General features: G+C 41.1%; 1 protein-coding gene across 1 annotated transcript in view; it reads right to left on the bottom strand.

The window, feature by feature from the left end:
- The window catches only part of KCNG2 (potassium voltage-gated channel modifier subfamily G member 2), a 54,819-nt gene that overhangs the window by 23,167 nt on the left and 14,425 nt on the right, over positions 1-17,227 (bottom strand). The window contains exon 2 of the mRNA XM_009277189.2: positions 2,268-3,091. Within this exon, the coding sequence (XP_009275464.1) occupies positions 2,268-3,023 (756 nt within the window). The 5' untranslated portion in view covers positions 3,024-3,091. The remainder of the gene's footprint in view (positions 1-2,267; positions 3,092-17,227) is intronic.

Genomic DNA, 17,227 nt, shown 5'->3' with positions numbered 1-17,227 from the left:
AGTCTGCCCCAGTAATTAATCACCGTGGTATTAAATATTGGCACCTAGCTCCCCATATGAATTTATCAGGATTCAGCTTTTAACCATGCATCCTCTTAATTTAAAGGTCTTTTAGATGATACAGTTCTCCCCCCGCCATAAAAACCACTTATTTGCTTAATCCACTCACCTTCATTTCAATAATCTCAACAAACTGAAATGTTCAAGTTTCTTCTTGTATGGCATTTTCTCCAGGTGTCTAGTATTTATAGGTTTTTTCACCTTCTCCAATTTTTCAAAGCACCATAAAAATATGAACATGAGAACTGAGTGCAGTATTCTAGTGTCAGTCTCACCAATGCTGCATACAGGCACAAAATCATCTTCCAGCTTCTAATCACTACTCCCCAGCTTAGATATTCAAGGATCACATTAACCCTTTTGACTTTATGCTGCAATAGAACTTACATTCAGTTGCTTGTGCCCGAAATCCTATTTAGAGTCTCGTTTTGGGAATCAGACTCTCTGTGTTTGCAAGAGCACGTCTGCGTTCATCTTTATTGTACAGTTTTGCATTTGACTATGAAAATGTGCTCCTTTTAATGGCCCCAGCTTACCGAGAAATCCAGGCTTCTCTCATATGCCTGCTCTATCCTCATTATTACCCTGCTCCACCCAACAAATATTATTAGCCTATTATTATGAGTCCCTATTTATGTTCAGATCTTTAGTAAAAATATAAGGTGACTAAACTCTGGTAATTCTGAAAGCAATTGTTCAGCTCTCACTTAAACCCAGGAACATCTAAACATTAAATATATCTCAGTTTTCAACAGTAAAATACCCCCTGTGCTTAAAATTCCAGCATACTGGAGCACTGTTGGTTAATTACAGTAAAAGGCATGTGTTTTGGAAATGATCTTTTTTTTAAGTTATTAGAACAATATAGTTTTAACTAGTACCCAGTACTACTATCCTCAAATTTTAGATCATAAAAAGCCTTTAAAACAAAGATCTTATAATAAATCAAATATCAAACAACATACCAAATGTTTTGTCTCTTTTCCTGGCTGCTACTGAATGAGTCCGATTCCAAATCAAACAACTCAGTTGATACCTAACCTGAGCATACCTCGCAAGCAAAGGGTAAGTTTAACTGCACATGAGCTACTCAGTCAAATGCAGGGGTCTCTCTGGAGTTGCTGGACCCATTTTCCATCTGCATGCTTTTTATTTTCAACGCTACAAAACAGTAAATGCCTCCTGTCAGGTAATGACCACTCTCTTTTCTGCTAGTGGCAGTGAGCGATGAGCCATTCAGCACCTGGGTGATGGCACACAAGAAGGGTTCTGCTTTCAGGAGAGCTTAGTCTTCAGCTGAGAGGCAGAATTTGATGGGGTGAAGTACTGCCTTAGTAGCTGAAGTTCACAATCACATTTAATGACCGTGGGGCTGGAAAATAAGCCCAAACACTTAGTGTCAACCTTGGATTTGAGTAAAACTAAAGAGGCCATGAACTCTTCGAAAAGTCCCCACTCCCCAAACCCCTTAGACTGCATTTCAGCACATATTTAATGAAAATGTGAATGTCCTCCTCTATCGATCTTCAGATGAGCTCTCATTGGCCTACATACAGCTAATCCTAGGAAACTGAACTGCTTGCACAAATAAGAGACTAAACCCTTAGGAAATTTGTTGAACCGAAGAATAAACAAAATATCCATAAGGCTTGATTTTCAAGGGCATGAAGCATCCACAGCTTACACTTGAGAATACTAAGCATGTCTGAAAATTGGGACATTTGCTTTGTTTCTGCTGTTAAATTGCTGCCTCAGCTTCCCTGCCCTTTACCTCACCTATAGCATCAAAATATTTCAAGATGTGGTTTTTACAGTGGGGTACTGAGAATTCATTCAAAGTAGTATGTTAAAGTACCTTTAAGGAAAACTGATCTGTTAGCTCTTAACCTAACTTCAAAACATTAAGCCTCAAGCAAGGCTGATTTTTATACCCACAATAGCTAGTTTGTCATCTGGTTAGAGAGCTCAGAAAACAAAGCTGTCTGCTGGCGTGAACTGGCAAAGCTGTGCTGGCAAGGCAGAGTTTGGCCCAACCTTCCCTCAATATTAAGTGACATAATGCTTTCTGTGCTCTACCCCAGCCAGCCCTCCACATCATAAATACTGAATGCAATACCTGCATGATTGCTGGAGTGACTTTGCCCGTCACCTTCCCTGAGGAGACAACAATGCAAAACACGCTTTACTCTGAGAAAAGCTGCACTCACCCGATCTTCTTCTTCTCTGACATCTGGCATGGTGCTGATGCAGAGGCTGACTGCAGTGATGGCAACAAAAGAGACTGAAATACAAGCAAAGATCTTTCCTGGGATCCCTGAGTGGGGGTTCTCCACCATATCCCTGAGCTTTCGCATGCACAAACTCAATCGGCTATTGTCCTGGAAGGCACATTGCGTAGTTTCACTAAATACCATCTCCCCTTCATACAGCCTGGCCTCAGCTGCCTCCTCCTCTTTCTGTCGCAATCTCTTTTTACAGCACCACTCCAGGTGGTCCTCTTCTATCCCCCAGTACACAAGCTCCTCCTGAAAAGAAAGAGCGCACATCTCCCTGAGAAGCCTCAGCTTCCCAGCTGTCAGGAAAGTCATGATCGTCCTGAAGGCACTAGGATTACGGTCAAAAAAAAATTCATTGCAGCTAACATCATAATCATCGCAGATGTTCATGATCTCATCATAATTGTTGCAAGATTTTAGCTTCCCAAGCCTGGTCAAGGGGCAGTTCTCCAAGGTGGTCCATGGAACTTTGTATTTAATACCACCTACGTTGATGATCACAAACCTGGTCCGGTCATCCAGGCGGGCTAAGCAGCACAAGTCTTCCCCAGGGTGCAGAAGTTTGGCCTTTTTGTAGAAGAATCCTTTCTTGGTTTGCACTTCACACAGGTTTTCCAAGTTATTGAAGGAGTAGGAGCTGAACTCAGGATCTGCATTCCCAGTAAGCAATGCCATTTCGTGATACATTTGTTGAGTCCATAGGGGGGTCGAGGCTACTCAAACAAATGCATCTGGAGCTTGACTGGAGAGTCAATCTGTAAAACAGAATTTTAAAATTAAAATAAAATTAGGGCGTTGCTAGATGAGAAACAATCCTATCCTCTCGATCCCAAGAAACTTTTCTCCATGGCATTATTTTTCCCCCTATTATTTTAGGACTATCTTTGCTTGGTAGTTGCTTGGGGAAATAACTTAAACTGCAATAAGGTCAGAAGCCACGTTGATACTTCTAGAGGGTTTAGTCAGTGAATGAATGGAAACAAAACCAGTGTATTATCATTTTCAGAAATTTCTTTTCTAGAGGTTCAAGCTATATCCTGGACATCAATGGATACTGAAAGGGAAAATGAGTCTTTTGCATAAATGGCAATTTACATTTTAGCAACTTAATAAAGAAACTTAATTGCAACTGTTTTTTTGATTATGTTGGCCCATCTACAAAATGCCTATAGTGTGAGGATATAATGGATACCTACAGTACAGTCAGAAATGGGATTGCAGCAATGCTGGTAATTCCCGATTTAAATTCACCAAGCTTAGGTACCAATAGCAATGAATATGGGGGAGCTGAGAATCCAGCCTGCAGCGAGCACCTAAGCAGGTTTGGGTACTTGAGCATAAAGTGTATGCTACCAAGATTCACTTGCCACTGGTACCCCAACTAACTGGATTAAAGCTATATTGGGCACATCCACCTGAACAGCCCCACTTATAAAAGGTAGAAAAGCTTTTGTTCTTGTGCTGGGGTGCCTGCCGTCCAGGCTAGTGACATCTCCTGCAGGGAGGTGCACATCCTGGGTCTGGGCGGAGACCAGAGCTCGCCCGGGACCCCGGAGCTGCTGGAGGCTCTGCTGTGGTTTTGACTGCGGGAGGTGGACAGGATGCGCAGCAGCCTGGCAGCAGCTCTGAAGCAGGAGACCAAACCTAAGAACGAAGCAGAGCTGGAAGCGACCCGCTTGCTGCTCTTACTTCTGGATAATGCAGAACCCAGCTGGTCACATTTAGCAGGAATTATGCACATTATGCATAATTACAGGATTTAATTTGTGCCTTCTGCTTACTCCTCCTTTACCACACCACAATCCACAGATCTCCTGAACACACTTCTTCACCTGCCACATTGCTTCCTCACTTTCTCTAGAGCTCTCCACCCAAGTTCTCCAAAGCTGTCTCTCCGAAGCAGTACTAGGATGTCTTGAAATGCTACTATGTAATTACATTAGTTGATCACCCAAAACCTCCTGAATTGCTCAAATATGAAGTAGCAAACAAGAAATCACCGTAGGACTGTTGGGATTCCACACAAAGGACCTGGACTAAGAATGGATGCAGTGATAGGGAACAATGTTAAGCAGGGGATGTAGAAACCTGACAAGTTGGTAAAAGACAGGAGAAAAAGCTGAGTTGTGAAGGACAGTCTGACATTATTGATGACAGGACGGTAACCATGAGGCAGTAACTCCATAATTTATAAGCAACATTCTCCAATTCCCTTTGAATCTCATGCCTCAGCCTGGAGAGAACACCAAACAAGTGGGTGCTAGGAAAAACTGGAGAGCACACGCATTCAAACACATTCCCAGAGCAGCATCTTCCTTTATCCATAATCATCTCACTAACTGTTAACTCATTAGACTTATTCAAAACAATCTCCAACAGCAAGTATTCGCAAGTGGCGAATACTTGCTATTCACAGCCCTGAGTCACTCTCTAAATATTCTTACCAACCACACTCAAACAACCAAATCACAACAATAGCAGTGGTACTCCTGCTTCTACATTTCTGTGAGGATCCAGCCACTGAATTTTAGAAAGGCATTTACGCTGGAGATTTGTAAAAAGTCAGAGAAAGGCTGGTTTACATACAGAAAAATCTAAAGTCACCTAAAGATACTTTTCGGCACTGTGAAAATTTCAGAAGAACTAATGATGCCCAAATCTCTCCAATTTCACTTTGGGCAAAAAAAAATTGTTTAAACGTCCATTTATACGGGACAACATGAACAACAGAGAAAAGCTCCTTTGTCTGGCTAAGGGCCAGTAAAGGGTAAGAGGCAGCAACATGCGTTCTGAGAAATGGGTGCTTTTACAGCACAGGCTTGAGTGCAGCTGGGATTGCAAATACCATTACTGTCACAATGAGAGCGCACTGTCAGCACGGCATATGCTTTAAGGATTTAGTTTCTTGTTGCTTGTTGTTGGTAAGATAAAATATTCACTGCCACTACTCAGGGCACTGTGCTTTTGTTTTCATGCCTCACTTGTTACACAAGTCAACATACAAAAAGTAGTTTACATTGTTTTGACATCAAGGCCAGGATTTGCTTTTCTCCTCTTCCCCGTGTAGCAGGCTGTTGCATAAAGGGGCCAGACGTATTTCACAGAATTATTTTGAATCTAATCTTACATGCGTTTCTTCCTTCTTCCAAGAATCAGCTAACTAATGTGAAAATCTGTAAGCATGTTGTTTATTACAAAATCTCTGAATTACAGAGGGTTAGCCTTTTATTTTGTGGATATAAAATGACGTTGACTAAATGTAAAGCTTAAGGAAGCAGCTATTCATTTTTTTTGTATCATCAGTGGATAAATAGAGAGTGATAACAGAAGTAGTTACACATAGTATTGCCTGTGGTTTAACAGGTTGATTCTGGACAGTACTGGTAGCATCAGATGCTGGAGTTTAGTTACTAAAGTGAATTTTCTGACCTCACACTTCAAGATCCCAGAATCCATAATAGTATACATTATTAGTTGGCAGCATTTGTTTTGGAAATCTCAGTTAAAAAGATAAGCATGTGAAGAGAGTTGTAGGTATTACTCTCCTTGGCACCTCTGTGAGGTGGTTGCTGTAGACCAGGGCTCAGATATCAGTTGGAACAGCATGGAAAAGCTTGTTGTGCCACTTTAACTGTCCTACAGAAAAACAGAACACATCACTGTAGGCTCCCAATTTGGCATCTATCCTGAGAAGTAAAATAAGCCTGGAAGGTCTGTTTCTGATCTTATGTGCATGGAATGTATCATGACCTTCACTGAATATTAAAGGGTGTTTCAAAATTATGTGGGTCTTAAAATACTCTCTGCATGCCAAGGTTATCTAATGTACGCACATGCCTACAGTAAAGCATCCCATTGAAGATTAACTTTAAAAGCCAATACTTCCAGAAATGATACTACATTATCATCCATTTGGCATTTCTACCATTTAATCTGACACATGGGTGCAAGAAAGACTATTAAAACACAGTCTGTAATAAGCTGCCCATTGCAGGGACACAGGACAGAATTTGACTCTATATTTGTTGTTCATAATTTTAAAATGCTGTGGGAGAAATGCTGTATAAATGTTTCAGTTTGATGATCATACACAGGGTGGGTCATACATATTGTAGATTCTTTTCTTTTTTAAGTAGAGTCAAACAATTTTTATTCACTAAGAAGTACTTTCTTTGGCCATCTATGTATGCGTGTGTGTGTGTAGACACACACACAAGTTCAGCCAAATTCTGTCAACAGCAGACAGCTGAGATCTTTAAAATACAGGTATTTCTCATCAAAGATTTTAAAGATTAAATAAATGTCAGAAGCATATAACTGCTTCATATTCTCCTTTTTGTTGAATTATTTTCTCAGTGGAGAGGGGGCTAGTTCCCTACTTACTGCCTTTTCACCTTGCCTGCTCCCATCACTGTTCTTCACACAAACATTCTTTATCATCAGTATTGTTGCATCTAAGTCATATATGGTTTTGCATATGGCTCCACTGGTCTCAAGTTGCCTTGAATAAGAATGAAAGATGGGGCAAAAGCATCCCTGCCAACAGGCTGGCCAGCCTGGTGAGGAGAGCTTTAAACTAGTGATGATGAGGAGGAAGTGGTGGCGCAAAGGGTGCAGGGTGACATGGCCAGGAGAGACCTCGTGATCAGTAGAGGGCTGAAGGGTGACCACATCAAGCATATGCACATAAATGAGGGTACGCCTACAGGAAAGTGTCACGGGCAGAGCACTCATACCTTTTCTGGGAAATCATCACAACTAGGTGCCTCTGAAGTGCCTGTACACTAATACATGCAGCCACGAGAGCAAACAGAAGAATTCAGAGGTCTGTATACAGTTGCACAGAAGAAACTGGTACTATGAGGGTGGTCAAACACTGGAACAGGATGCCAAGAGAGGTCATGGAGTCTCCATCCTTGGGGATATTCAAAACCCATCTGAACACAGTCCTGAGTAACTTGCTCTAGCTGATGCCGCTTTGAGGAGTGGGGGTTAAACTAGATGAACTTCGGAGGTCCCTCCCTACCTCAACTACTCTGTGATTTTGTGAACAGTCTCTTTTTAACTGCTGCTCTAAGTTACAAAGTACTGAAGGTTTACACTTGTACTATGGTAGCAAGAGGAAGCCATGAGGCTTTTTAGTAATTAATGTTTTAAGATTTTCCTTGTGAAATGAAACACACTTTGACAGAGAACAGGTTATTGTGTCATAATTTAAAGTCACAGACATGAAACATAGATTAGGGTGACCACAAGATGTTTTCTCTCAAGTCCAACGAGAGTTGAGTCAGTGAACCCATTATGCAGTGCTCAGCCATTTCCAGTCAGAGACGTGCTGGAACCTGACATTGCTGCCTAGGACCAAAGCAATTCCTACTTCTTACCCTGACATGATTTATAATTTACAGCGCACACAATTATTTTAATAGTAAAGCTTACACATACAATTGACCATAGATTTGGTGGTATTACATTTGGATGAAGAGGTTCAGGAGATCCAGCTTGCTTTTGTACTTATTACATTTCAGTAGAACCTGGACTCCCAGCAATGAGTCCCTGCCAGGCATTGTGGAAACACAAAGGGAGGAGAGCACCTGCCCATGAGGCTTACAAAATACAGAACAGATGGGCTGCAACCAATACACAGATTTAAAAAAACAAAAAAGGAAAATGAGACTGAGAGGATATGGAAACTATAAAACAGACAGAGCTTAGCCAGAAGGCAGACCCCTTCTTGGTTCAGGGGAATTAGCTTGAGTTTGTCCACACTGAACATGAATATGGCTCCCTACATACTCATTAGCATAGAATCATAGAAACATTTAGGTTGGAAAAGACCTTTAAGACCATCAAGTCCAACCTAACACTGCTAAGTCCACCACTAAACCATGTCCATAAGTGCCACATCTACACGTCTTTTAAATACCTCCAGGGATGGTGACTCAACCACTTCCCTGGGCAGCCTGTTCCAGTGCTTGACAACCCTTTCGGTGAAGAAATCTTTCCTAATATCCAGTCTAAACCTCCCCTGGCGCAACTTGAGGCCATTTCCTCTTGTCCTATCGCTTGTTAATTGGGAAAAGAGACCGACACCCACCTTGCTACAACCTCCTTTCAGGTAGTTATAAGAGAGTGCTAAGGTCTGCCCTCAGCCTCCTTTTCTCCAGGCTAATCAACCCCAGTTCCCCCAGCCGCTCCTCATCAGACTTGTGCTCTAGACCCTTCACCAGCTTCATTGCTCTTCTTTGGACACGCTCCAGCACCTCAATGTCTTTCTTGTAGTGAGGGGCCCAAAACTGAACGCAGTATTTGAGGTACAGCCTCACCAGTGCTGAGTACAAGGGGACAATCGCTTCCCTAGTCCTGCTGGCCACACAGAAAAGCAGGCTGTGCTAGTCCAGTTAGGGCACCACAGCATCCAACTCCACCACTTCTTGTCCTCAGGTTAACACATTTAGACCTGACACGGGCATCTTTGCACGGCCTGATGCTTTTTCTTGCAGACAGAGCACTTATAACTTTAAAGGCTGCATTATGCTACCTCTGGCAACCGTGTCACGCCTACATTCAAATTCTCTTGCTAAGGGAACCATTCAACATGTGTCCAAGTAGAACCAAAGTACACACCAAGATGTACGCAGTGAGGTTGACAGGGGACTACAACTTGGACATGAAATTGGGAAGAGGTCAACCACAGCTATACAGATCCAAGACTTTCTACCTCAGCGCTCCAATCTATGTTAAAGCATCGTTATACAAAGATACGGACAGTATTTCTCTCACACTTTGCTTCAAATTTTTGTTTCAAGTTTTCTAAGCATATTTGTACCCCACCAAGCACAACAGGGGTCTGAACTCTGCCTGTTGCTTTGCTACTTTTATGTCATGAAAGTGTTGTTTCATAAGGAATGAAAGTGAGACTAAGTAACATTGGTTAAACCAGAAGCATCAAAGCATTCTTCTGCAAGCTTTCTGAAGTAAAGGAATCAGTGCTGAAAGCAATTTTGAAAAGAGTCTAGATTTTAAAAATCATGAAGACATGTAAATACAACTTGTTTGCTATATATGTTGCAAGCTTCACTCTCAAAATGTTCAAGAAAAAAAAAAACAAAATTAGAACAGAGTAAAACTGCTATAATCTATTAAAGGATACACTGCAAAGAACAAAGGGGAGTCAGGTTGATTTCACACAGAGTATTTTCTATGTAACCCCAAAAAGTTGAATTTTACATACTTCTGTATTTATTATCAGTAAACTTCAATATCCCTAACTTCTTAAGCCACCATCATTCCTGCTTAGAAAAGGCAACAGTCCAAGAAGTTGAAAAGGTACCAGAATTTTGAACAGGCCTTCATTTTGTCCATTTCTTCATCAGAATTACAGGAGGCAGGGACGCAATCTTACACACCTAGCTGAGATGTCCCCATCTAACAGAGAAAGGCAGGCTCCTCGTGTAGTAGTGGAGCAGAATAGCTAAGATAGGCTTCTCCAGAGAGTAGTCTGGGGCTACGAGGAAGACGCTGCATCAGTCAGTCCAACAAGAAGCCCAGGAAGAGTCACGCCATAACGGAGGTCGCAAAATTCAGCATGTGAAGCTGGACATTGTTTGCATACTCTGAGTGTACATTTTCCTTAATGGTTTAATTAATTTAGTGGAGGAAAAAAGGAATAGTTTTCTTCTCTGAACATCCCTTATTGCATTTATGCCACGCTATGTAATTAGCTGAAACAATTAAATTTGTTAAATGAACAAATCAAATTAACTTGACTCAACACTAATTATTCTGACATGCGTCCATAGCTATTTGTCTCCATTAGACAGATTATGAGTTATCTAGTGTTACTGCACTAGTCATAGCTGTATAGTGAAGTATTAACACTGTGACATCTTTAAGAAATCAGAGATTCGGTCCAACTAACTACCTGAAGGTATGGGATCCTTACCTGTATCTTCATAGCACAAAACAACCTTTTTCTGCACTTCCACAAGCTTTCAGTGCCCATTTATCTTTGTGCCCTAAATAGAATTTAACTATTGTTTCTATGAAGCTATTTGCACACTTCAACTGCACGGCAGACGAAGGCAGCTGTGTTAGATAAAGGACAGACAGAGGAAGCACCGCTTGCTTTTGCATTCTCCCCAGAATTACAGAATTCTGTTCAGGCTAGCAAGCTTCAAGATTTCACAAATGTCCTAAAATACAGAGTGCTTTTACAGTGTATTTCACTAAATGGAACTATATCTGTATCCTGAGCAATAAAAAACTAGCAGAGCCTGCAAGGTTTAGGCAGATCCTACAAGGATTAGGCAGAAAAGTTTTTCCCCACAGAATTATTACTACTTACAATAAAAACAGAGCATCACGTTCAAACCATGCTTTACTTGTTTAGGTATATTAACCCTCATTTAGTTACAAGAAAAAAGCATGTTTCTAAAATGTGCTTTCATCATCAGTTTGTGCTTCCTGAATATCTGCACAGAGATACCAGATATGCACAAAGTGAGTGATGGGCTAAAGTGAACAGACTTTAGACCAGGAGCTGTACCTTAACCAGAGTCTGAGGAGATTGCATTGCACGTGGAGATTTGTTTGATCCAGTTCTTGTTAACTGCAACCATGGATTAAGTATACAGTCTCAAGAGCCTAAAATTAAAACATGTTCCGTCTGCACTTGCTTGGTCAGTGATCGAACCCCGCTAACAGGGTAGCTTTGACCCCGAATACTGGCAGTCACTAGATGGTGAAGTTTCTACCCTTCCATGAATCATACACAAGTTTATTTTAGGATCCTTAACGATTAATCCTTTTAGTATCCTGTTTAATCAACCAGTCTAAGAGACTCAGATATGGTACTAAACTTTGCTACTCATGATGGTGTTAGTTGCCAATCTGAAATATTTGTTTCCCTGTCCTTAGATTGCTGTATTCCAGAATAACCAATCATCAAAATCCAGTTTTTAAAATATCTGCTCCAATCATGATTATGTGCCCACAGCTGGCCTAAGGTACAATGTGAATGGCACTATCAAATGCAAAAGTGACAGACTGTGTAGTATGTTAAAACAGCATTGTTTATTCCTCTCACCCAGAAAATTAAACAGATTGTCTCATTTCTGTTGCCAAAATTCTGGAAGCGTGAAAAACCAAACGAGTTATGGTGTCTTTGCAAATCACAGAATTATCATTCAGGTGTTCCAGCGGATCTGCAGATCACTGCAGGGAGGGAAAGCAGTTTTTAGCATAAGCCCTGCTCCCTCTAACACTGATACCAGTTATCTTTTATTTCTGATCTATCGTACTGATTTTTGCAATTCTATACGTAGCAGCTTCCCACCCAGTGCTCGATTTAGTACAAAGTGTAGCAACTAGATTTCTGAATTCAGGAATCCTGTCTTCCAGACATGTCTTTAAATGAGGAGGCACTCCAGATCTCGCCCTGTACACAAGCTGCATTGCCACAACGAACAAGCTTCCCTGCCTGGAGCAGGAAGCTCCCAGAGCCCTTCACTTCTATTCTGCGCAATCCTTACCGAGGAACATCTACCTTTTGCAGTTTTCAGGTGTGGTGAACTGGAAATACTGCAGCAGCTTGAAATAAATTAATAAATTAAAAATTTTGCTGAATTAAATATGAAAATTCATAATATAACTAGCAAAGTACCCCTCACGTATTTATATTAATTTTAACACAAAATTCTGTTTCGAAATGTCATTCAATTTCATGACATCTTCTATTCTGAATTCCTCCTAGACAGATGCCTGTGGTGGCAACATCAGCCTTCCCTACAAAAGCTGACAGGACAAAGCCAGAGCTTCTGGGTGGGAGCACTGATGCTTTTGGCTCCTGGAAAGGCAGGAGATGGTTTGGACTTTTTCCCTCAAACAGGTGACAGCAGAGGCCTTTCGCAATTTGCGGTTACAGATGCATTCCCCCATTCTTGCCCTGCTATTGAAGGGGATGAAAATGACCTAAAATAGTCTAAGGTGTCTCTGTAATTTCTCTCACCAGCAACCCACTTCCCCCTATGCTGAACTGCCATTGCTGTATTCAGTAGAGAAACCCTTAAATTCACTAAACACGCTTGGTCACTTAAAGGATCATCTGATAATGTTATCAGAATTCAGTTTTAATCTTTAATAATGGATCGAAAGGATTAGAAAACTTTGCACTTTCTCTAAGGCAATTATTTCAGTCAGCTCGCAGAGCTCACAGAGCAAGGGTGTTTTTAAGACCTTGTTCTCTATAAATTTGTACTTTCGATGGACTTACCTATGGTAATGAATGGATTCCACTGTGAAGATGATGGCTTTAAAATCAAGTAAAATGTGACTGACCCAGTTATGTGCAATATCTTCAACAATCATGCTGAAACCTTTAAAAATCACCTCCCCTTTCAAAAACACTGGAACAGATACAATAGGTAGGCTGACAGGCTAATTAATCATGTGTGCAATAGATGAAAACATTTCAGTGACATCTTGCTGGAGAATATTGGTAGAGCAGAGGTCACGAACACACACTCTGATATAACGTCTCCAGAGAACTGCTCCAGCGACAGAAATGTGAGAAGCTCAGTTCAACAGTCCCTCCTGTCCAGAAGTTTTTGACCCAATAGGTTTATATAAACCACTGAATGAGGTGAGCTTTTGGGGCAATGGAAGTGGGTAAGAAAATACTGTCAACATTAAGAAAACAATCCAGACTGTTGGGTGATGTTCAGGGCGGTTATTTATTTACTAATTGTTTTTGCAATTGGGCTAGCAAATGAACAGTTCATGCTCTCCATTAGAAAGTTCTCCTCTGCTTAGTGCCCCTTCAGCTTCTGCCAGATTGCTCACCACCGTTCTACTTGCAATGCCAGCAGATACACAGAAACGTCAGGGTAAAATACAGCTATGGAGTTCATTTTACAGCATCACTACTACTGACAGGGTTTTGTTCCTGAGCAGTTATTTTCATGCTGCAAAAGGACATGTTGTTACTCATAAAGCATACATTATTCTGCAAGTGCTACAAACAATAAATCACTCTGCCAGATCCCAGTATCTCTGGCACACTCCAAGCCTGCTGGTTTCTTCCCCTGTGTTGTCATGCTTTAAATCTTATTACCATCAGAAAGATGATCAGAAATTTCAAAGTTACTTCAGTTCATTGCCACCCAGTCTTCCCCTTCCGTGAGGAAGGCTCCATGAGCTGCACTGTCTGTGGTGCTCATGAGTTAAAATGAAAAATTAGGAGGTAATTAACCCAAGGGCTTTGTTCAGGAGGTGTGTAAGACTTCACTACAGCATCCAGGGCTCGTTCAGTGGAGCGGCTTTTTCACTCGTTCCTAACTTCCCACTGCAATGTTCATACCACATAGCTCTTCAGAGGTAGGCTTATTATGTGGTGCTGTGTAGACACACAAACAGGCTTTACATCAGCAGAAGCAGTGCAACCACGCAAACCAATTTAGCCTGCATCCGGATTACGTTGGATATCTGTGCTGAACTGTCACTCCGAGTGCCTGCCCTGATGACTTTGCTCACAACTAGATCTACAATGGGTAACAGGCCCGTGGCAACTCCACTACCAGTGGAAAAGAGGAAGGTGACCAATACAGTGATCTGGGCCAGTAAAGTTGAGAAAGTTGCTTCTCTAAGTTCCCTCTTCCCACTCTGCAACTCCAGGATGCTTGCTTCTTCTTTATTCCACCTTTACTTCTTACTTTATCATAGTAGCTAGCCAGTTCATTATGCAGCTAAGAGGATATTTATAACTATTTCACTTTCACCAATGGAAAGCTGCTCTAATTTTCTTGTGTTGCCAGAAGCTCCAACAGGCTCTCAAAGAAGCTGGAGACTGACAAGTGTAGGAATGATTTTGCACCTCTCTTTCTTTCAGACTACAATTCCTGCCTGCCAAAGGAGGGTCCCTAGAAGGTGCTCCGCAGTTGAATAAGCTGGTCTCACTCATCACATCATGGTTGCTGGAGCACTGCATTACCAGCATTGTCAGGGAAGAAAAGCTTGATGTTTGGCTAAATGAGAAAGATTGTGGAGTTTCATAGGTACTAAGAAAAAGCTAGGCTCCAGCTCAGTCTCAAGTCTGTACTTTGGTAAATATTTGGTATGTCTTGTCTACTAAAGAATCTATAGCCTGGTCTCTATGCAGACCCCTTCCTCTTCCTCCATAGTGACAGCACTGAGTAGAAGTCATTTCTAAGGCACAGGGCTTTTGTGCTCAACAGCTCTGTGATATTTGTATCATGCAATACAACAGAACACCCCAGATTTAGCTACCTCAATTTTACTTATCCTAGGGCATTACTTCCAAACAAAACGTCATTATTTTATTGTTTTCTTACTAACAACCAACCTCTACTGTTAACACAAAAGAGCAATTGAAGAAACATGCACAAAAATAACTTTCATTCTCTCTCCTCCTGAAAATTTTCAATACATAACATCTCATAAAATATGAATTCATATCCCATTTGCTTTCTCATCAAGTAAAAGTAAACATGGATATCAGCATCTAAAATCTGAATAAAGATCAGTAAATAAGTAGCTAACAGCTACTTAATGAGGATGCTTGAAAGGAAAGCATGTAATCTGATTTGTACTGCATAATTCTTTTTGTATTATTTATTTTACACTTTAAATGATCTCATTTTATTTAATGCATTCAGCAGTCTCAGTAGCTCACTCTGACATGGAACCATTTAGCTTAAGCTCTGGTCAAGCAGCTGCTCTCCAGGAGTTCATTCCCAACAAACAAATTTGCTCTCCAAACTCAAACCCATACAACTACATGAAATAAGTATTTGGCTGCTGAATACTTCTATACCCTGGAAGGAACTTGCAGCCCCATTTGGTCTCAGAAACGCTGTACTGAAGCATATCATCACACTCCACAAGCCCTAGCTTCAACTGAGTCAACAGGAATTGAAGGGGCTATGGAAACTGGCTCCTGGAGAGGTCAATCCTCAGGCTTTTGAGGGGTTGGAGTAGAAGGGACCCCTGGGAAGGCTTGTGGGACAGAACTGGCCGGCAGGAAAGATCCTAGCAATGCTATACAGCGAGTCCAGTTTGTAATATAAATTTCTGTGTCTCTGTAGTCATTATAGGGGTGTTTTTGTGGCTGTAAAGGATAGCATCATGATCTAGAAGGGAAACAAAGTGTGAAATAAATATGAGACATGAGCAAACACAGATGGGTTTACAGAAAGAGAGTGGGAGAGAGAAAGCACTTAGCTAAACCTCTTGTGGTCAATGAAGAAATGTAAATTGTACTGTTTTCAGATAAAATATGATAATGAACTAAGATCACTTGGTGGTATTATGCTTACAACAACTAATAAGTCAAAAAGAAATATGTAATTTTCTGAAACACTGCAAAGGAAGAGGAGGAGTTAAGGATAAAAGGCTTTGAATAGAGACAAAGACGGTATAAAACAGATACTTCATTATTTTAGAGCCTAATCCAAGCATATGCTGAATCCCTGCACTTTTCATGTAAGTTAGCAAGTGCCAAGCAGCTTGTAAGAAGCTCTCTGCCTCTCAGAATCAGGACCCTAGTCTGCAATATCACCTAAGAAAACCATTACCAAGTAAATGCATAACTGGTACTAAGCCCATGCTTAATTATATAAAAATATATGTAAACACTCCCCTATAAAATTTTGTATTTTCCCCCTATATATATCCCATACATATATATGTATATACATATATGTATCTCTCTATATAGACATACATACATATATTCCCCTGAACAGGCAGGGAAATGACAGACATGAGATCTGAGACATGAAAAGCTTGTGGGTCTCCAAGCACAGCCCTCAGGAGTGCAGGGCCAGGAAGCACCAAGGGTCAAATCAGCCATCAGCTCTCACTGGCTTCCAGTGGAAACAAGGAGCTCGAATCTGGTGCGTGCACAGAGGCACCTACTGCAACCTGAGACAACCGGGGATATCTGAGGATGGCAGATGTGATGCAACGGCAACAGCTGGATGCCAAGCAAGATGTGCTAGTACATCTAAAAGAGCACTGGATGCCCATCTTTGGACAACGAAAACTGTCCTAGGTAAGCAGGGTCCTTTAGGTCCTTTGAAAATCTCTGCACACAGAGCCTTTGGGGATTTATTTTTAATTTCTTGGCAGCAACAAAAGATCCTCCATATTCATAACTTTTTAAAGTATGGCACTCTTACATCAAAAGTCAGCACTGCGTATCAACTGATCTCTCCATGGAGATAAGATACTCACTGAAACAGCAGAAGTGCTGTTAAAAAAAATCAATGGATTTCTACCGTGTTGTGGTGCATGTAAACCTGAAATGTTCTGTAATTAAAGTTAAGCGCTATTCTGGAAGAACCTTTCCATAAGATTCACATTAGGCAGCTATATTTATTACTAAATGCTTCCTGTTTTATCCAAGCTGAACACATTCAACAATTTGTATTACGGACATAACTCCTTAATTCCAAAATTAAATGTGATCACTGCAGTTACTGGTTTTGCATATACCCAGCCTGTGCGTGCAAAATTCTGACATCCATAGCTTGATCAGGTGTCTGCTCATACAAAGGTACTTGTGATGGGAACCAGCTGGAAATATGTATGTGCATATTTATAACTATGAATGTGCATCTAAGTTGAAAAACAGAGCACGTTATTCCTTATTTTTGGAGGGGAGATACCTTGTTCACACAATGGCATTATGGAAAACCTGACGGTCCTCACGTAACAAAAGGGCTGTGGTTTTCCTTTCAGAGTATTCACGTGTCCCTTCTAAGGCACATACAAACATGGGAGAGCCAAATGGCAAAAGAGAAGCCAGTGAAAGGGTCAAACAATGTCAGTCAGTGTTACCTCTTCTGCTGCTGGATAAACGTTGTTGTCTA

The sequence above is a fragment of the Aptenodytes forsteri genome, unplaced genomic scaffold (genome assembly GCF_000699145.1).
Source record: "Aptenodytes forsteri isolate BGI_AS27 unplaced genomic scaffold, ASM69914v1 Scaffold338, whole genome shotgun sequence".
NCBI classification, from domain to species: domain Eukaryota; kingdom Metazoa; phylum Chordata; class Aves; order Sphenisciformes; family Spheniscidae; genus Aptenodytes; species Aptenodytes forsteri.
The sequence above is the reverse complement of the archived record's forward strand: the minus strand, read 5'-3'. Positions and strand labels throughout refer to the sequence as shown.